General features: G+C 41.0%; 2 protein-coding genes across 4 annotated transcripts in view; one reads left to right on the top strand and one right to left on the bottom strand.

Annotated features, from left to right (window-relative positions):
• Window positions 1-3,715, bottom strand: part of LOC127002132 (coactosin-like protein) — a 27,658-nt gene extending 23,943 nt beyond the window's left edge. The window contains exon 1 of the mRNA XM_050867747.1: window positions 3,578-3,715. The gene's annotated coding sequence lies outside the window, so the exon portion shown is untranslated. The remainder of the gene's footprint in view (window positions 1-3,577) is intronic.
• A 3,563-nt stretch (window positions 3,716-7,278) lies between these two features.
• The window catches only part of LOC127002089 (mitogen-activated protein kinase 14-like), a 31,060-nt gene continuing 15,838 nt past the window's right edge, over window positions 7,279-22,500 (top strand). For all 3 annotated transcript variants that reach the window (XM_050867560.1, XM_050867549.1, XM_050867571.1), the window contains exons 1-3: window positions 7,279-7,509; window positions 13,107-13,236; window positions 18,944-19,002. In XM_050867560.1, the coding sequence (XP_050723517.1) occupies window positions 7,400-7,509; window positions 13,107-13,236; window positions 18,944-19,002 (299 nt within the window). In that variant the 5' untranslated portion in view covers window positions 7,279-7,399. The remainder of the gene's footprint in view (window positions 7,510-13,106; window positions 13,237-18,943; window positions 19,003-22,500) is intronic.

The raw sequence follows: 22,500 nt of genomic DNA, 5'->3' as shown, positions 1-22,500 counted from the left end.
CCTGACCTACTCCCGCGGCCGGTCAGGCGATCCAGCTTTCATCTAATTTTCCCTTAGCGACGAGGTGAACCAAGGTTCGAGAGGAGACGCTGCCAGAGCAAAGAGCAAAACATGGACAAAGTATCAACAAAACAACGAGGAGACGTGTTCAGAAGAGGAAACTACACCAAACAAGACTGAAAAACAAGAGGGAACGCTGCAGGAGATCCAATTTGAGAGCTTAAATGAAAAAAATAAGCAAAACATCGACAAACCATCAACAAAACAACGAGGAGACATGTGTTCAGAAGAAGAAACTACACCAAACAAGACTGAAAAACAAGAGGGAATGCTGCAGGAGATCCAATTTGAGGGCATAATGGAAAAAAAGCAAATCATCGACAAAGTATCAACAAAACAACGAGGAGACATGTGCGCAGAGGACGAAAACGCCTCCGCTCCAAACAAAACTATAAACAAAAGGAGCCACTCTTGAAGATCCACTTTGAGAGCATAAATGAAAACCAGGGAATATAGTGAAGTTAAATCGACAGAATCAACACGACGACTATCACTGTTTACATACCAGTGCCAAGCGTATACTGCAAGGCGGCCCTGACTTCACCTCCGTACAGTCTTTGAACTCTCCTCTTTGCCCAGTTAAATCCACGTCAAGGGTTCAGCGGCAAGACTCTCACAACAGCATTTAATTATGTATACGGAGGGCGAGGTTCCATTTGCGTGTCTGAGGAAAATTATCATATACTCGGGGCCACACGGTAAACGCAGGCAGGTCATGCAAATATACAACGCGCCATTATGTAATTTGATAATCGGAACGCATAACTCATAGAAAATCCTCCAACGCATCCGTATTACGACTCTCCTGTAATTCTAGATGCAACCTTCACCTCCACCGCGTCATGTAAATAGAATTCTCCCTTCTTATCTCCCACTCTCACAGCAATAACAAAAGGGGTCTGAAGGAAGAGGAAGAGGAGGCGAGGTAAAAAGCTGAGCAAAAGAAGGAGGAAAGAGGGACTGGAGGAGGGGGGGGGGGGGGAAGGAGAGCAAGAAAAGGAGGAAAAGACGAACGAGAAAACAAATATAGCTGCTTCTACGAATATAAAGGAGGAAAAAGAGGAGCAAGAGAAGGAGGAAAAAAGAAGAACGAGAAAACATAAATATAGCTTCGTCTGCAGTATGAAGGATGATGAGAAGTATACAAGAGTGGAGTAGAAAACTAATGAGGAAATAAAGGAGCAAGGGAAGAAGGAAAAGAGGAACGAGAACAAAACATACAGCTTCGTACACAAATATAAAGGATGACGAGAAGTACGAGAGTTGAGGAGAAAACTAATGAAGGTGGAAGAGAAACGAGAAATAAATCCCGAGAGAAAAGGAACAAGATGGACATAGGAATGCAAGGGGGAGGAGAGAAAGCTGGAGAGAGAGAGAGAGAGAGAGAGAGAGAGAGAGAGGTAGTACTCCTTCGTCTACTACTACTGCTACTACTACGACTACTACTACTACTACTACTACTACTACTACTTCCACCTCTGCCACCTCTACTACTACTATTTTAAGGTTCTTCTTATAAGGGATTAGCAAAGAAAACCAGATAGAAGGTGTGGTGAGAACTTGAAAGCCATTCGACTGGTTTTCAAAGGAGGAGGAGGAGGAGAAAGAGAGGGAGGTGGAGGAGAGAGAGAGTGGAGAAAGAGGGAGGAAGAGGAGGAGGAGGAGGGATAGCTGAGTAGAATCTGCCATTAATGTCAGCTGAGTCACCTTTTAAGGGGTCTGTATGTCTCCTTTTTTTGCCCAGTGCCTATCTAATACTCTTCCATACCTACCCCCTGCCCTCTCTCTCTCTCTCTCTCTCTCTCTCTCTCTCTCTCTCTCTCTCTCTCTCTCTCTCTCTCTCTCTCTCTCTCTCTCTCTCTCTCTCTCCGCCATTCACACTTCCCTCTTTCACTTACCTCCCTCTCACTCTTTCACACTCCCTCGATACACTCACCCACTCTCCCGCTCTTATCATGCTAGTTAATACACTCGGCACACCTTCGCCTCCTCCCACCCCTCTCGCGTTCTCTTCTTCCTTTCCTTCACGTCCAGGCTACTGCTCCTCCACCACAAGGAAATGTAAGCAATAGCTCCTCACATTAATTTTCCTCAGAGTTTGCGCAACGAACCGAACCGAGCGACCGTAAGACAGCCGCTCTAACCCAACCGGCATTATATTTTATGGCCACAAAAGCGGTGACTAAATACACTCTGAAGAAGAAAACACACAGAGCAGGATATGTATTTCACCGCAGTCTGTCTAGGTAATAAACACCAATGGCTGTTATTATACTCTTCCGTCTTTTATCCTCAAATTTACCCCCGTCTTGAAGGGGAAAAAAATGCGATATGATAGCTGCGCATGGAAAAGAAAGCGTTCCAAGTGATTTTATTTTAATACGTAACCGTAATGAAAACAGTTATAAAATGTTGCAGGGAAAAGATGAAGTCTATCAAAAAGTATATGCATGGTGCAAACGTAAAACAAAAATAAGATAAATTCAGACATAACCCATAACATAGGCATTCGATTTAGGGAGGTTTAGTAGTAGTAGTAGTGGTAGTAGTAGTAGTAGTAGAAGAAAAAGACGAAGAGGAAGAAGATTCGTGTCGGAGGTGGCGTAGACACAACAGATGGCACAGGAGGTACGACGGTGATGTCTGAGATTATCGGAGCAAGAAGCGAGTGCATGAGAGAGTTCCGACCTTCCTGCCGGTGCCGAATCGCGTGTTTGGACGCCACAAACACCCCGCATCTTCCCACAAACAGCAGCTGGGCCGTGTTTGTTGACTCTGACGTGCCAGGGCGAAAGGAAATGGGTGGACGCGCTCGCCTTAGCGAATAATGCAAAACGAAGCTCAGCACACCTCGCCAAGCTCTCCTCTGCCTCCTCCTGTGCCCACGCAGCGAATCGAGAGAGAGAGAGAGAGAGAGAGAGAGAGAGTGGATGTGGGTGCAATGATGATAATGTATGTGTGTGTGTGTGTGTGTGTGTGTGTGTGTGTGTGTGTGTGTGTGTGTGCAACCGAGCACTTTCTGGTATGCAAGTGAAGAGTCGTGCATACTTGTGAGAATTTTATTACAAGGGTATTTCCTGGTCTTGTAGCACTAACACGCAGTACAGCTGTTCGCCCTGACCGCAAAAGATAAAAGAAAATTACAGTTCTGAAGGAAGTGTGCACGACACCTAGAGGCTGACTCCCAAGGCCATGTCATTCTCCCGTTCCCAGTGCCCCAAGCTGCTCTTTGGAAAACCCTTGTACTTAGATTTTGGATTCATTAAAGTTTCCAGCTGATTCACGTCATCGCGGCCCAAGGTATTAGTGGATTGACTTTTTTTTCTTTTTTTTTTTTTGGGGGGGGGGGGAGACAGGAAATATCACAGCTAGTATATATCTACGACACACTAGCGTTTCCAATTAAATAAAAGTGTACCTTATATTCGATGGGAAAAGATGCATGAAAGATTGTAAATGCTCGCGTGTTCGCTCTACGTAAACGATTCACATGCAAAACCTGTCATCCTCACCTTACCTAAGACAGAGATCCTGTGGTAATATTGCTCTTCCTTCCTCCTGCTGCTCGACCTGTTCCTTGTCCTTGTCACTCCTGCACCCACTCCTACACTGGGCGGCGGCAGACACAGCACAGCACGGGAACACGACAATTACACAGCAAACTGCGCAGGATTATCGCCTCGCAGCGCTTCGTGTCCGCTGCGGCGAGGAGGCGAAGGAGGCTTGAGGATGACTCGACGCAGCCTGGGCAAATCCCTGCCATGATTCAGACACTCAGACGGTTGGGATGTCGAATCGCCGTAAATTAAAACTGGGTCGCGTCAAATCAGTGACCAGTGATGTGTCACGCGTGCGTGTTTGAAAGAGGAAAACGTGTGAACGAGACTGCAGGAAGATTATCAAAGAGCAAGTTCATTTTCTTCTGTTTCATTCGGCTGATTCGGACGTTTTTCAGACCAGAGGGGAAGTGATTCATGATCGTCGCGAGTACGTGCAAGATAGATAGATAGATGTATAGAGAGATAAGAAGATCCCTCAGCCCCGTTGTTGGGCCTCCTTGAAAGAATTGGGCATCTCTCTACCAGCCGTCTGGGTGGTTGCGCGGGATGCACCGCCTTCCTGCCTTGGGTATATCCCCAACGAAAAAAAAAAAAATATATATATATATATATATATATATATATATATATATATAATAGATTGATAGATGAGTAGAGATTGATCGATTTTTACTCGTTATAATTCTTCTTTCTTTACAACTTAGAAGGCATATAAAAAAAGAAAAAATAGAAAAAGAGACCCAAAAAGACGCGTTGTTAACACGTGTAGGAGGTGCCAAAAGGAGAATTGATCTTTTTAGAGGGGTGTCTGAACAGTTTCGTCAGAGTAAGGAGGAAATGCAGGCAAAGGAAGGGAGTTCTTGATAATTTATTGCAATTCCTATGTATATACATACGTAGTTTAATTTCTGTGCCTATCTATCTGTTTATCTATCCATCTGTATATATGTTTGTCTGTCTATCTATCCATCTTTATCTATCTGACTGTATTTATCTATCTATTTATCTATCTATCTATGTATCTATTTATCGAAGAAACTATATTTGCCATCCCTTTAATATACAAAAGAAAACAAAAATAATGCCACTACAAAGAAAACGTATAAACTTGATATATTTCATTGATAACTAATTTAGTTTTAAGATGCCCTTCATTTTTCCATATCATGCATAAGATGACTTATTATAAAAAGATGAATTTACGCCAGCATTCACATCATATGGCTTCATTAACCTGCCGATCGCACCTAATGGTCTCCAGGATAAGACCAATAACACTTAGTTTGTAATGGTTATTGAAATAGCTTGGATGACCAGTTAGACTTCCACAAGCACTTCACTAATTTATTTTAACAATTGGGTCAATGAATTTGCTTAAACTAGTGTTGTTTTTCTTTCCAATTATAATATGTTTTCAAACTTCTTTCTCCTCCTCCTCCTCCTCCTCTTCTTCTTCTTCTTCTTCTTCTTCTTCTTCTTCTTCTTCTTCTTCTTCTTCTTCTTCTTCTTGTTTTTATTTGCAGATTTTTTTCTAGTTTGCTTCAGTGATTTATTTTTATTTTATTTTTAATTAATTATTCATAATCTTTTCTAATGTCCACAAAACTTTTACCAAGGAAGAGGACTCTATAGTGGATACAATGCTTTGTTCTAAACAATAGCGGTGATTCGCGGGTGTTTTTCTGTTCTTTCCTTTGTGTCCAGGTAATACCAGTGCAACACCTGGGGTCATGTTGGCGGGGGTCACCTGAGCGACGCAGAAGCCCCAGGGGAGGTGGGCACATGCCTTTCCCCGTGACACCCACTTCTTCACGTTATATGCATGTATTCTAAACAGTAATTCACGTCACTCTGTACTAGCTTATTAACCGTACAGTGAAAACTTATTTGAGTAGTCCTTGGAGGTTATCAGAGCCTGAGCAAGGAGGATATAGGTAAAGTTTGTGATCTACCTTCGTGGCAGTGCTGTGTCAAGGGTTGTGTGGTAGTGTTTGTCTCTTTTGGTCGGGGCGGCGAAAAGAGGACCCCAACACAAGCCAGGCAAAGTGAGACACAAAACAACAAAGAAAGACAATTAAAACAAGAAAATGTCTTAGTAAACCGTCACAGAAGAAGTGCAAAACGAAAAAGGTCACACACAGACACCCAAATTGCAAGGCATGAACCGGCAACTCCACCACACCGCCAGCGCCTCCCTGTCCCTCCCTCCCTCATTCCCTCCTGATTTTACAGTGGTGCCAGATCTACCGAAATTTCGGTAGATCTACTGAAATTCCACATGAAATACCGAATACATTCGAGATTTATCCAATATCGCATGATGTTTTGTTGGGCACTTTAGAATTTCTACCGCACTTTTACTGAATTGTATTTAAATCCACAAAAAAACTAGGATTTTTTTTTCCATTAGAGAGAGGGAGAGAGGGAGAGGGGTCCGCGGACGTGTTCTCATTGTGTCAACACAGCTCTCGCCTCTCCTTTCAGGCTGTAATGACGAGATTATGATTTCGCCCTACCGTAATATATCAAGTAAAAAATTCGGTGATAGTTACTGACTACACTGACACGTACTGTAGTCTTGCTCATCTAAAGTCAATTAGAAATAAATCTGTGTAATGACTGCCATACATAGCTACTGAAAAGTGATTCGCTACTCATTAAAATAATTACTGAGGGTACTGTGGACCTTTAATTTGGCACGTATACGTGGTGAGACAAATGAGTTTGAGTCTTAGGACCTCGATTGCTGCAGTGAAGTGGTGACGTACGTACGTGAGGCCAGTCACACTTATGTACCTTTTTACAACAAGGTACGGTTTAAGGATGTTATGCGCATGGCTGTAACTCTTGTGGGGGGAGGCTAGGGCCCCAGTGTTTTCTATATCTGCCTGAAAATGCCCCTGAAAGTGCTTATTTAAAAAAAGAAAAAATCCCCCACCATTCCATAAACCTATGATGCCCTCTAGCCCCCCTAAAAATCTGCCAAAATTACGGACCAGCGGGTATACCTGATCGATGGACTATACTGACTTGCCTTATGGAGTACCGTAAAATGGGATAATGTTGACCGGATTTGAAGAAAACTCCATGATAGCAAACAAACAAAAAAGCTTTTATTGAAATGTTATATATGGAGAATACGACTTCTTTTAGTACTTCTTGTACCCATAAAAAAAAAATGAAAATGTAACAAGATAAGCGAAAAGATGTAGCATAGGTGCTCAAACCGGCACGGGGTGGGGGTAAACTTGAAATATCCTGTACAGCCCCAAATAAAATATGGTGTTACTTTGACAACTTCCTATAAATAGTGGACTAAATTTGACCGAAGGTCAATAAAAAAATCACCATTGAAAACAAAAAAATCATATTCACATGGGAATTTTTTTTAACAACTTTACCCTCAGAGAGGATCAAAGATGACCTTCGAGGGACAGCATGAGCCAAGCAAGACGGCGCCAGTCTAAACACTTGCCTGCGACCATCAGGTCCCACCAAAATAGCCTACCGGCGTCATAGGCCGAAATGTAATAAATAAATAGGTAAATAATCACTTAAAACCGAGTAGTGTATCAAAATATGAATCTACCGAATTTATACCCTTTACTACTGAAAAATTCTCAAAATCTACTGAAATTACATCGGCACCATCTGGCAATACTGCTCCTTCAGTCTCTCAGGTGTGGTGCGGTGAGCAGGTGCCTTGCTCTCCCCGGGTTCATGTGCCCTCGGAATACGTGATAGTCCAGTGCAGGAACGTGGTGTGGAGGCCTCTCAAGATGCCCAAGCCGGACTTTCACACGGTGGAGCTGAACAAGACGGAATGGGAGGTGCCCAAGAGATACAGCATGTTGTCTCCTGTGGGCTCCGGGGCGTACGGGCAAGTCTGGTGGGTGGCTCTCCTTGCTTTTCTTCTCTCTTCATTTTCTTCTCTTTACTCCTGCCTCTTCTTCACACCTCATTTCGTGATTCAATTCTCTTTTGTGGTATTGCTTACTTTTGTTCCTCTTCCTCCTCCTCGATTCTTCTTGTTGCCAGTCTTCCTCCCTCCTATTTATTAACTTATATATCTCTACCTTGTTCTTCGTTTATTACTCCTCCTCCTTTCCTCTCCTCTCCTTACTCATGACCCCTCCTCACACCTCATTTCGTGGTTTAATTATCTTTTGTGGTGATCCTCTCCTGTTCTTACTTCCATATTCTTGTTGCCAGTCTTTTTCCTTCATATTTATTAACTTTTATCTCAACCCTGTTCTTCGTTTATTACTCTTCCTCCTTTCCTCTCTTCTCCTCTTTACTCCTGTCCCTTCCTCACTCCTCATTTCGTGGTTTAATTCTCCTTTGTGGTGTTCCTCTCTCGTTCTTCTTACTTATTTATTTTTGTTGTTGCCAGTCTTGATTCATTCTGTTAAGTTTTATTTCCCTTCTCATTCCACTGTTTGATGTTTATGTTTCCTTTGCATGCATCTGCTATGTATTGTGTGTCCTCATGCATGTTTCAGTTCAATGCATGATGTAAAGTTTGAAGTTTTTTTTTTTTTTTTGTGTGTGTGTGCTTCCATAAACTAACTATATCAGACCACTATTCCCTACCTATGAAGACTTAGACAGCAAAGAAATATAGATGAATATGTAAATGAACAAGCTAATATGTGTGAAATTATAAAAACAATTGCTAAAGTTGCATTTAATGCAAAAAAAAGGTGTTGACGCTCATTAATATGAAATACAGGAGATATAGGATATGATTAAACTAGAAACACAGGCCTATTTACATGACTGTTTATACCTATGTGATAACAGGCAATGCAGTAAATTAATCACTAGGACTTTTTACTCATGTGTTTAGTAATGTAGGTGCAGGGCCACAGGAGGATACATGGATCCAGCTGGGTGTACTCACAGGCACTCATCTTTGTATAGCTTGTCGCAGTCATGTGCATCCTTATAATATTTGAGATTTTGATTGATATGAAGTAACATGAGAATTTAAATCCATGATAATTGCTAAAACAAGGACATGCCTTAATTTTTCAGTATTTTTAAAACTACTGTCGAACAAACACAACAACAATATACACCAGCCGGAAATAGGAACATTTATTAAGCTCGAGAGGGGCAGAGCCCACCCTCAGGGATATTACAAGTATATGGTACCGTATATATTCATCTCTCATATACTTACCCTTAAGCATGCTCCTCTGGAGCCATTAAAAGACAGGCAAATATATATTTGTAATCCCCCTATGTGGGTTGTGAACCCTTGACTCAAAAATTTTCTACTATTTCCAGTTGTTTTTTATTCTAGTTTATAGTAATTTCTACTGTATGAAAAAAGTTCTGTAAAATTATTCAATAAAGGCATCCCCTTGTCGTTAACAATTACCAAATATCTGATCCTGTAATTGTAAAGGGAAGGTAAAATTGGGGTCATACACTAAAGCTGCACATCACCATGGTATTCATCTGTCACATTGTCTCTTAGGCCTGTGGTGGGTAATGACCTGTTACCTTGAGAGTGATGTGACCATCAGGTTACCACAATTTACCTTCCAAGGTTTCCTCAGGTGCCCATTTATCGACCAGCCCAAAAGGGAGAGATAAACATTTGGGTGAACTGCATGCCGACTGCCCAGGCCGGGATTTGAACCCAGGCATGCAGGTTTATAGCTAGGCGTGGTAACGACTGAACCACAGAAGTGAATCAGCTAGATGGGTTTATTATTTACACATGTCCCTGCAGATATTGCCCATTCATTTATTCCATCAACTCCCCACTTCCCAAACACTCCCCTAATCTCTGATCTTCTAATTTTATTTATTCATTTAGCCTAAAACAAATCTTCTTTCATTCCTAGAACTTTTCAAAAACTGGCCTGAATCATCTCAAAATTGCTTCGTATATCAGTATGTTGTAGTTTTGCCACATGCTTATAGTTATGAGTTTTGGTTATATGGACATTCATGGAAGGTAACCATCTCTGATGGAACTGACCAGACTGTTTAATTAAGATGTACTGCTTTCATTTCAGGAGCAACATAATCGCCTAGCAGAACATTTGACTAAATTCCAAGCAGATTCGAGATTCATTGGTTGTCAGATTGGATTAAAATGCTCATTTTGCTCATTAGGCACATTGCTATGTTTATATTTAATGATCACTAACATTTTAGGCATGGGTGCACAGAATATGGAATGATTATTAAACTGATGTGAGATGGAGATCTTCAGGCAGCTTACCAAAAGAAAAAAAAAAAAGGCTGCACAGCCTGCTTGATGCTCAGCTAGTCATGAAAATTTTCAATTTTTTAATTACGTACTCACTGATTACTTAAAAACATCAAACTGTTACTTTTATATTCAAAACTTCAAAACATTGCTTATGTGAGCACCACATCTGTAGTGTGTGTGGGCATGTGTGTTTGCACTTGCCATGTAGATCTGTTTGTGTGTGTGTGTTATCCATACCACTTTTATTTATATGTGGTCCCTCCTTCACACTATCAGCAATGCACCCACGAGTAGATTACTTTATCAGCACTGCAGATGCCTGACAGCAAGTGACTTGTTGACAATCATACTGGCCTGACTCAGGGTGTCATGATCCTTATTGTTGCTCTTGGTCCTTCACTTTCTTCAGAAACAAAAAAATAAACTTAGATATTAGCCTAATGCTATATCAAACTCTGCATGTTTCCCAATCATTCTTGCTGTTACCTGCACACATCTAGATCTTCCAGAAGCTTTACTCATGACTGTTTTTATTAACCTATCAGTGTGCCAATACTTCTGGATGGAGGAGGATGGGGGGAACTGAGGTTTAGCAAAGGAAGGAAGAAGCTTAATGGAGAGTTGATAGAGGGACCAGGCTGACCTATAGCTACTGTAAGATATTTATTTCACTTGTTTCTGGTCCATATCAAATAGTAATAATCTAGGTATGTTGATGCAGTACAATATTGGATTGTATGACAAGTGATGGTGTATTTTCACCTTGTCATCACCTTTGACAGCATGTTGAGTTGTGTTTTGGGGGGAACTCTCTGTACATGGCTGTGTTAGGTATTAGCTTTTTTATGATGAGCTCCCTGTATGTGCTTATGGCTAATTCATCTAGCCTTGTTTTTCCAGTAATACCTTCTTAGCTCTCAATTTTCTTGTGAGACTTTGTATCCATCATCATATTACATTAGGCACAATATCATAAGTAGAATTGCCATTATCTGAACACTATAGGTGATAACGTGAGTTCCTGCAACACCCAATTTAGTTCCAAGAATTCATCAATACTGGGGTTCCAAGAATGCATCTTCGGTGGGATGTAAAGTGTTTTATATGTTATTGTATTTAGTTATTAGTTTCTTCATGCAGTATATGAAATGAGTCCCAATGCTTTTAAATACAGTAAAGAGGCTCAGTTACATTCCACAAATTTTAGATAGGAAGTAGTCTGTGGCCAGCATGGTTTCACCCAGGGAAATAAATATATATATATATATATATATATATATATATATATATATATATATATATATATATATATATATATATATATATATATATATATATATATATATATATATATATATATATATATATATATATATATATATATATATATATATATATATATATATATATATATATATATATATATATATAGTATAATGTATATGCAGTGTGTAAGTGCTCCTGCTTCCTTGTGTTGCATGCCTACTGCAATTGGGAGAGCATGGTCATCACTCACAAGCATGTAGGAAGCCTTTAAAAAACTAGATGCCCCCCCAAACAAAATATATTTATAGCTTATTTTATTCATTGATGTTAATCAAAAGCTTACTCAGTGAACAAAGAGTTGTCATAACTGTGTGTCTCCCTTCTCATGGTTGTCCCTTCTGCATCCGGCTAATTCCCCCATTCTCCTCTTCTCACCTTCTCCCCTCGCCTTCTTCACACCATGGGTGTCCACAATCCCTCCTCGTATTTAAAAATGCATAGAGCCTCATTTTTCCTTTCGCTTTTTTTTAACTGCCTTAGTTCTCTGCACTTCCATGGCTTACCCCTCCCTCTTCCTCCCTTCCCCCCTCCATGCAGCAGGCAATACTTAAAGCTGTGAAGCCACTAGCCAAGCCTTGCTCCCCATGGCAAATACACACACTCACACCTGCTAGTATATTTTTGATATCATGGTCTGTGAAAATTCTTACGTGAAAAAAACTGTTCTATAGGCTACAACAAGTATAGCTTTATTTTATATGGCATAATGTCTACTTTTCATATTCAGGAGGGGAGCCTTTGATGCATGTCATTATGGGTCATCATTATTGATTCTTTAGAACAAAGCTGCATGTGCAAAGGAAATTGTTGGCTTAGCTGATGACTTGGTAAGGTTATCTTGTAAAATGTCATTAATAATACAGCCACATCACATTTTCCTCTTACAGGCTCATTTTTATTCATAGAATGTAGGATGTAGTCTCTAAAATTGGATGTTAATTAACTGACAGAAGCATTCAAGGTGATCAGTAGCAATTTTTCAATTTTAATGTGTGAAAATAGATGTTTAGAAGGGACTATTGTGTTATAAATTGAATTCTCTACCTTAAATGCAGCATTCATTGGTATTGGTATTATTATTATTATTATTACTAAGTTTTTTTTCCATTATTATCATCATTAGTATCATTATTTGTTATCATTATTATTTAATTCTTCTGTTCGCAATATTATTTTGAGAACTCCATGAACTCGCTCTATTGACTTGAATATAACGAGATCTTGATATCAAGGTGAGCGCGTGTGGTTCATTAGCCGTTTAGTCTGTCAGTTATGTAATTGATTTAACGACTGCTGACATTTCCGCCTCAGGTGATAGTTTAATTAATGAACACCTGCTATTCATGCCTAGGGCGAAGCTTAGCGGTAGTGGGACTTCCATCTGCACCTGCCGAAATGAGCTATTCAACCATTCATTAATCGTAGTGTCTGTCTATCTGTCTATCTATCTCTGACTAAAACCATCAATCTGTCCGTCTGTTTGTCCATTCGTCATATTGCATGAACTGAACCTAAAACACAATGTAGGTATGCAAAAGTGGTGACATTGGTGGTGGTGGTGCCGGCATGTGGGGTCGGGGGAGTGATAGGCCAGTTAGTCTTCTTGCTCCATCCGGTTCCGTTCTTGATAGAGCTTTTATATGTATGTGTTTTTCTTTTATCCATCCTTGCTAACATGTGAGTGTCTCTCGGCTATGGTTTTGCTCCTTTTCCTATCGCTGTTTTGATACTACTACTACTACCACTGCTATTACTACTACCACTGCTATTACTACTACTACTACTACTACTACTACAACTACTAGATAATTAATTGATATCTAATGACCGCAGTACCAGTAATAAAAGAACAACGATTATAATATGAAAAGGAATTCGATATTACCATTCCTAACGCCCTCTTTCTCTCTCTCTCCCCTCCATCTCAGCTCGGCCATGGACGCCAAAACAAACACCAAGGCAGCCATCAAGAAGCTCGCGAGGCCCTTCCAGACCCACATCCACGCCAAGAGAACCTACAGGGAACTGAGGATGCTTAAACACATGGACCACGAGAATGTAAGTAGTGGTGGTGGTGAGGGTGGTCGTGGTGGTTAGATGTAGTGGTAGTGGTGGTTGGTTGGGGTAGAATAGTATAGGAGCAGTAGTAGTAGTAGGCAGTGGTCTCGTGTGTGTGTGTGTGTGTGTGAGTGAAAGTGGGAGGGTAGGTGGAGTGTAGATAGTGTTTATTCTTTTTTCCTCCGCTTGTTTTATCTGTGTGAGAAGTGATTGATCGTGTAGTACTTACATAATACTAAACTGTGTGTTTGTGTGTGTGTCTGTGTGTGCTGATCTACCATATATTTATCACTCCACTTATCTGTTTGTCTCTTTTTAAAACTATTTCGCTGTATCTTATCTATGCCTCTCCGGTCTGCCTTTGCCGTACCTGTCCTTGAAAATGAAAAAACGTATGGAGATGTAGTTTAGCCATGTTAAGAATTCTGACGCAATAAGCAGGCCTTAATTTTCCATCAGAGAGAGAGAGAGAGAGAGAGAGAGAGAGAGAGAGAGAGAGAGAGAGGCCCACAAAAGCGCAGTAGTACACACACACACACACACACACACACACCAATACTGACAATAAACACACATCACTGCTGCTCCCCTTCCCTCCAACTACGTGTATCCCAATCCATTCAAGAGCTAGTATATAAATAGAACGCCCCAGCCCCTTTAAATCCATACATAGATTCATACTCGCCTCACCAGACAGAAACACCACATACACACACCATCTTTCCTCTTCATCCGCCTCCTCCTCCTCCTCCTCCTATTATCATTTCTAGTACACAGGGAGGGACGTTCATGCCCTCCACACAGCGAGTCTCTTATCTGATAGCAGGCGTGGTAGTGGCTGGTTTAGGTTAGAGGAGGGATTGGTGGTAAGGCCAAGGGAGTAAGGGCAAGGTGCTTTTATTAGTATGTTCAGCGCTGCATGGAATTTACAGCATGGTGCGAGGATGTTGATAGTAGATCCCTGTTGTTGTTGTTATTGTGTGTTGATTTGTATTGGGTGCAGTTGAGAGAGAGAGAGAGCAGCCAATGAAGAGCTATTTGTAGCTTCGTGTGACACGTTGCTGATCGGACCTTGCTTTGCCTGTATGCCTGCTCTCTCTCTCTCTCTCTCTCTCTCTCTCTCTCTCTCTCTCTCTCTCTCTCTCTCTCTCTCTCTCTCTCGGATGTCTATATTTAATTTTCTGTGTGTGTGTGTGTGTGTGTAGACCAGGTATACATTTAAGCATTATCACAGAGGCAGATTAACAAATGTGACTTTATAACACACACACACACACACACACACACACACACACACACACACACACACACACACACACACACACACACACACACACGAACTTCCCGTCTTTTCTTTTCCTCTTTACTCCATCCTTTCATCCAACGTATCTTTTTTTTTTTTTTCTTTTTTTTTTTTTTTCTCTCCACGCGTGTCATCAAGGGAAGACTAAGTGGCACATTAGGCGCCATTATGCCACAACCTCCACTTTACCTATCCTCGTAATTACCGCCGCAGCCTAGACTCGTTCAGATAATGAGGAGATGGTCAAGTCGAAGGTTTGTCTCTATCTGCCTGAAGTCGAGGGTTTGCTTGCGTGATGGGGGGGGGAGGTTGGTATTAACACATCTGTTTTTTTTCCGTGGTAGTTTTTCCTCATTCAGTATCCTCGTAATATATATATATATAAAAAAAAATCTACCATTAGTTTGAGATTAGAAGAACAGTCGTGTGTGTGTGTGTGTGTGTGTGTGTGTGTGTGTGTGTGTTTTCCCCTTGACCCAGAAGAGCAGACGTGACCTGGAAAATATCCATGCCACACTTTTTTATCCGTTTCATTACACGGAAGACCTTGGGTAATCAACGTGTAATTAGGGCAGTTAATGACGCTCCGTGGTTTGGTTATATTTTTTGGAGCTTTCCCTTTCATGTTTTTTTTTCCCTTTTTTTTCAAGCAGGTAATGCAGGGAAGTTTAGAACAGGTCCGAAAATAACAAACATTTGGCAAGAAAGCTTTAAAATATGTGGTTCTATTCGTAATTTCTTCGGTGAACATTGAACGGCTCACCTCAAGATATAAACAACTATGAATACATGTTAAAAAAGGCTTACAAATCAGATGTTGGTAATAAATATAAATTAATAAAGAAAATACATAAGTGAATCATTAAGTTTACATGTTTACCGCCAGCTTTGAACTGTCTGTATTTCAAAGGCTCTTGCACGCGCTCATTAATAGTAAATAAATAAAAAGTTCTTTAGGTGAATGTTAATATATATTTTTCTTATTTTCTTCGGTTACCACCTGTCTACTTGTTGGTGTTGGCTCGTGCGCGAAAGCTATGAGATGAAAGGCTGGTGGTGATGGTGGAGGTGGTGATGGTGGAGGTGGTGATAGTGGAGGTGGTACGGTGGTGCTACGTCAGTGTGTACCGGATTCAAGGCACCGTGACGGCCAACTCGCGGGTGTGTGGTGAGTGTGGTTGGCAAGGTGGCTGGGTGCGTGGGTGAGGATGAGTGGATAAGGCTGTAGGCTGATTTCGACTAACTTTAAGATCCTAAGTTGTCTCATTCGCTCATAATACCCCCAAAATGTTTACACTTCTCAGGTTTGATATTTGAAAGGTCGCCCTCTCGGAAATTTCTGATAGTCATTTTTTGGGGGGTGTTTTTAGGGGGTCGTGTAGTCGGAGAGGGCTGAAATCATTATGGTATCAAATCCTATTACTTAACTCTTCCCATGTCAAAATTAATGATCGTAAATCCTATGAGTCGTCCACAGACACCAAAGAGGATGAAAGACCTCAGGTGTTACCGGAAAAAAAAAATAAAGTTGAATTAGTTAGTCTGACTGGATAGGAGAATTTGTGGATGGGGATGAATGGGCTGGGCTTGGTGCGGGTGGATGTGTATATGGATTAGAGATGGTTGGAAGGAAGGGGTGGGCTGTGAATGAGTGGGGTTAAGTTGGGTAGGGGAATGGTTGGGGGTGGGACTGAGAATAGGTGTGGTTGGGAATGGTATCGATGGATGTAAGGTGAATGGGTACTATGTTTGGGATTAGTATGGGTGAGTAGGTATGTGGGTGGGGTGTCGGGTCAGTGGGTGTGGCTGAGACCAATATGGGTGAGTAATTTTCATGGAACGGGTGGGATGAGCGATGAGATGGGAGAGCGGGGGTTGGGGGGGAGGGAAGGGCGCAGTCCTCAAGAGTTTCAAGAATCACTCCATCAAATTAAGAGGTTGTAGATTCTTATACTATTTCTCCTTCACTTATTCTAAAGTCTAAACAATAGGAGTAACTGATAAAATAAAAAAGGAGGATGGAGGCTATGACCGAGTGCCCTTTTCTTATATACGTTTCAGGGTTGGTGTTAGGATGTTGCTCTTCTCCCCCCCATCCTCCTCCCCTCCCCATGAGACATCCTTTTGCGACAGACACAAAAAAACAAAGATACAGGATGAGTTTATTATCAAAGGACGATGTGTGAATGACGTGCATATACGAGTACTAATCAAGTATTATTTTTGACCATACGTTTACGGAATTTCGTTGTGTGTGTGTGTGTGTGTATGTGTGTGTGTGTGTGTGTGTGTGTGTGTGTGTGTGTGTGTGTGTGTGTGTGTGTGTGTGTGTGTGTGTACTAGTTAATGAAGCTCCTCTCGAAATGCTCCTCAAACTTTATTAAATATCTTAGTTTTATGTTAGTATGTTTTTCTTTGAGTTTATCGACGTTTTTCCTCTAATTTTTGTTATCGCCCATCCTCTCGGAGCGCAAGAGGGCGATAGTGTTTTTTTCCTTATCCTTTTGTCTGTTTTTTCCTTATAACCAAAATATCTTGAACGAAAGAAAAATAAATAACGGATGAACATATTGCCACTAACTTCATATAAAGCATACTCAGGGAAATATCTGTTGCTAAATTATATTATTATTACGATTTTTTCATCATTATAATTTTTCTCCTCTGTAATCATCTTTTTTTTTGCTTTTCATTTATCAGTCTTCTTTCTTATCATCATGCAGACATTCACGTTGGCGTAGTATCCTCACCTCCTCCTCCTCCTCCTCCTCCTCCTCTTCCTTCTCCTCCTCCAGGACAGAATAGCTTTAGATACCGAGGTTAAGCCGAGGGTCACGACTCTGCGGAGGCATCCATCAGCGTGTGACGAGGCCTCCTGCTCCTCCTCCTCCTCCTCCTCCTCCTCCTGAAGAGAAGCCCCGCATTGACTGTGTGTGGGGGTCCCTGGGGAAGATAAGATGATTATCCTCCGCCACCACCACCACCGCCGCTATTGCCACTACCACAACATAACAATAACTACTACTACTACTACTATCCCTACCACCACCAGTACTGTTACCATCACTTCACCGTCAAGCCCCTACCATCATTTTTACACTCACATCGCCACCATCACTAGGTCACCTCCATTAACATGACACTACCAACACCACCATCAGACAGACACTCTCTTCCCTCAATCAGTGTCAGTCATACAGTCGGTCGCTAACCCTTAGGGGAATTAAATCGTGAGGTGCTGCTTTTCTACTACTACTACTACTACTACTACTACTACTACTACTACTACTACTAAGATTATGTCACAGGGGAGGCGTATTCCTGAAATTTATAGTCCATTCGAGGCTTTTATGTATAGGGGTGGTACTGTACGGAGGTTACATTTAGGGCTTTTGATAATGGTAATGGTGGTGGTGGTGGGGGTGAGGGTGCTTTTGTTGTTGTTGCGGTTCCTGTTGTGGGTCGCGGTGGTGAATGAGCGCGGTGGTATCGTATCATCGCGGTGGTGGTGGTGAAGGAGGAGGTAGTGGTGGAGGTGGAGGGCGTGGGTGAGCAGGTCTTTTTCCGCCCACCATCACCACCGTCTTCCAAGGCTACACACACACACACACACACACACACACACACACACACACACAGCCATTTATTCTTCTGCCAAGACGCATTGGCTACATTTTACCAGTTACGCAATGTATTCCAACACACACACACACACACACACACACACTCTCTCTCTCTCTCTCTCTCTCTCTCTCTCTCTCTCTCTCTCTCTCTCTCTCTGTAAACAAATTGAAAAAAATGTCAAACGCACTGCCAAACGTTCTGTGATTGGTTGCTCGCTACACAGGTGAACGAACGTTGCCAACAAGCGTTTTCCTTCCCTATTTTCCTATTGGTGGATGTGCCCGTGACGTCAAATGGATCATTCTTCGTGATGTTGGTGATTTAGTGGTAATGTGAGTGGTGGTGGTAGTAGTAGTAGTAGTGGTGGTAGTAGTAGTAGTAGTAGTGGTAGTGGTAATTTGTTTTAATTTGTCACTGTTTTGTTATTTGCGTTTTTTTCTTGCTTTCTTTTTACCTAATCTTTTGACAGGTGACGTAGACATGTGTTAAAAGTTTTTCTATTAAGGAATATCTATGTATTTTTTATTTTTGTTGTTGTTCTTGTCGTTGTTCACACACACACACACACACACACACACACACACACAGGCCAGGCTAATGGTTTGTGTGGCTCGCCGTGGCCTCCATATTTTAGACATAATTGTAAATGAAAACTAATGATTACGCAGACCCCAAGCGATACTCTCTCTCTCTCTCTCTCTCTCTCTCTCTCTCTCTCTCTCTCTCTCTCTCTCTCAGTTTGCACAGCATTTTTTTCTTCATTTTCTTCCTTTTTTTCAGATCATCGGGTTACTGGATGTCTTCACGCCCTCCACCACCTTCAAAGACTTCCAGGACGTGTGAGTATACTGTCGAAGTGTTGTTTACAGTGACTCGGGTCGATGTTTGGCTCCTAACAAGACACTTATGCTTCTCTAATGGTGGGCTCGACTGCAGGTTGGTTGGTGGGGAGGGATATATGAAGACCTTACGATATGTGTGTTGTGTAAGGTTGGAAGTATCTAGAGTCCAGCGTTGCCAAATTATCGTACTCATCGCATTGCATTTTCGTAATTTCTGACCGATAACTATAGCAGAAAACACTAAAAACATCAATAAATAACAGTTATAACGCTAACTTAAATTTTCTATCTTTATTTGTGTAGTTACGACAGTCTTGGAGCCTAAATATGATAAATGCAATGTTCAGAGTACGACAATCTGGCAGCGCTAATCTACGTAGACGTCTCTTAACTTAGGCTTATCTTTTGTCGGAACTTCTCATGTCCTTGTTTTCTGCATGAGAACTAAAGACCTTATCTAATGCATGGGCTTAACTGGTTTGCATTGGGGAATTTATGAGGGACTCGTTTGATCCATGTGTATTGTATAAGAAGGGAGAATCTAGACATGTCTCTAACTTAAGCGCACCATCTTCAGGCAAAACTCACCGTATCCTCTTTATTGCGTGTAATGGAGTAGTGTTTTGCGGGCGTCTTCTTTTGGTGTGGCCTTGAAGTGCCTCCATTACTTTAATTAAGAAAAGATATCGTGGTAGTGTGAAAGGATCAACTATGCGTGTGTTGTGAATGGCTGTGGTAGATACACATAGTTGGTAAGAATGCTGGTAAATAATAAATAATACATGGTAAGTAGTTTTATAGGATGATTGCTCTGGATATTCACAGTGGCAATGATCTTACTACTTGTTTTCCTACTCTTGTGACAGGTAACGTAGACATGTGGGAAAGTTTTTTGTCTTTTGTTTTACTTTTGTGTCATCCTTTTTCTTTATTTTTTTTCCGTCTTTTTCCCTTTCCGTCTTGTGTTTGATTTGTCTTTCTTTTGTCTTCATTTTCATACACACGTACTCGTATTTCTAGAAGTGAAAGTATTGGTCACTGGTAGACATGGTAGGACAAGAAATCGCTTAGTGGGAGTACTGATGGCAGACACGTAAATGGGTATGCGTAATGGGAATGTATATGATAGACGAATATAGGAGTAGTAATAGTGGAAACATTGGTGATTGGTAGACATGGTAGGACAGGAAGGAATACGCTTAAGCAGAACAGGAATAGTATTTGTTAACTTATTTCCGTTTTTCTTTTTCTTTTTTTTTTTCTTTTTTTTTTCCTAATCTTGTGGCAGGTGACGTTGACATGTGGGAAAGTTTTTTTGTCTTCTTTTGTTTGATTTTTCTGTCATCCTTTTTCTTAGTTTTTTTCTGTCTGTTTTCTTTCCCGTTCTGTCTTTTATTATATTTGTCTTTCTTTTTGTCTTCAAGAGGAATGTATCAAGACACCTCTCCTCCCGAAATTGACCTCTCTTTTGGCCGCTCATTATTTTTGTCTTTGTGGGAACAGCGATTAGCGGGCTTTTTTTTTTTTTTTTTTTTTTTTACCGTTTCTTTAGCTGTAAAAAAAAAATCTTCCTGTTCCGTCTTTTTCATTCCTTTTCTGGTAGTTTTAAGGTAGACAAACATACAGTATAGATTGGAATGGCGGAGTCTTGAACAGCCCCTTCCTTGCCTGCTGTTCTTATCGTCTTCTCGGTTGTGAGTGTGGGTGTAAAGGTCCCACGGTGATTACTTACCTGGGCGGATACCTGGCGTGGGCTCCCGTTCCCTCCCTTTGTTATTCTTTTTCCGGAGGTGGAGGAAGAGAAATGGGCGAAGGGTTGCAGGTGTTGTTGGTTCTGGCATTGTTTTGTTTTGTTATCCCTGCTGAGGCCCTGAGGCGTTCATTGTAGTGTTATTGTTATTTTTTAAAGGGAAGGTGAAGTTTAGTTTGTTGATTCGTTGTTTTCTTTTTTTCTTTTCCTTTTTTTTCGTTTTCTTTTTTATCGTCTTTTCCTTCTTTTTTCTCTTTTTTGCTTTTTCTGTCTTCTATTTCCTTCTTTTTCTGCCTTTCAATCTTTTCTCTTTTCTTTCTCTTTCTTTTTTCTTTCCTTTTCTCTTTCTCTATTTTTTCTGTTGTCTTTTTCTTCCGTTGTCTGTCTTTTCTGTCTTATTTTTTGTCTTGTCTTTCTTATTTTCTTTCTCTTTGTTTTTTCTTTTTCTATCTTTCTCTTTGTGTTCATGCTCTTGCACGCTTTCCTCATCATTATAAGTGACCTGCAGTGTTGCCACCAGAAAGGATGGGAGAAAGAAAGCCCGCCGGGGATCATCATTTGTCAGACGGACGTGTTGAGTCAATTACGTGATTATTTGAAGCCAGACAGGTAGGGGGGAGCTGCAGGTGGTCGTGAATCGTACGGTGAACTGCAGCCTATTTTTAGATCAGGCTCACGCACACACACCCGGGTCATGGTGTTACAAGGGTAGGAAGAAGACTATATTACTGACTGTTACTTTATCTTTTGTGTAAAATATGAAACGATGGACAGTTCTTTAACGAATTCAAAGGCGAGAACGTGGTCTTTTTCTCTAGTTACTCCATGAATTAAAGCAAAGCCTGGTAATTTATTTAGTAATGTAAATATATTTGTTGTTGAATGTAATTACTGATGTCGGGGCTGACCAAGATAGGAAAATGAGAGAAACCTGTCTTAATCTCTTGTGGGCTTGATGAACCAATGTGGTGTCTCAGTTTCATGGGAAGAATAGAAATCTTAATGTCTTGTGGGTTTCAGGTACGATCGTCGGTTCTTATATTTCGCGGAGTTATGTATCGGTGGACTATACTGATTGCAACCTCAAAACTGATATTGCAGTGTGCCATGCTCTTGATATTGTGTCTGTATCGTTATTATCATTATTATTACTATTATTATATCACTGATTGTATACGTGTCTATTCATCATAACAAAAACATGACTAGCCGCAAGTTCGTATCAATGTGTGTGAGTGTGTGTGTGTGTTCCTTGCAGGCCCGCGCATGAATTCGTGCGTGGGTGTTGGTTTAGGGCCGCAGTGAGTGCTCTGATCATGATATTTCCTATTTATATATTACATGCAACTTTAAATACCTCACAGATCCCTCACGCATTAGGTGTTGAAACCGAATATTGCACCCACTGATAAAGATAACACGATATCACCAATTCCCAATATTTTTATCAATTATCCCTACTTTTGCATGTTAATCTTGTATTTTATCGCTCATCGCAGTATTATATATTTTATTTAATGTTCATTTTTTCTGAACTTTGGTATTTATCTCGCATCTTATCGTCGTTTACGTATGCGGGTTTTGTTTTTTGTTTTATGTTTTATTAAGTGGTGTCTTCCTCTGCCCGCTTTCACGTCATAAAGTGTTATATATGAGAGTCCCCCTTAGCCACCTCTCAGTCCTCATCCCGTTTTCTGAGGGTTCATTGACAGGTTGGAAAGTGGACGTACGATGGACGGACGGAC

Source organism: Eriocheir sinensis, chromosome 2 (assembly GCF_024679095.1).
Source record: "Eriocheir sinensis breed Jianghai 21 chromosome 2, ASM2467909v1, whole genome shotgun sequence".
NCBI lineage: Eukaryota > Metazoa > Arthropoda > Malacostraca > Decapoda > Varunidae > Eriocheir > Eriocheir sinensis.
Note: the sequence above shows the minus strand (reverse complement) of the source record. Positions and strands in the feature narration are given on the sequence as shown.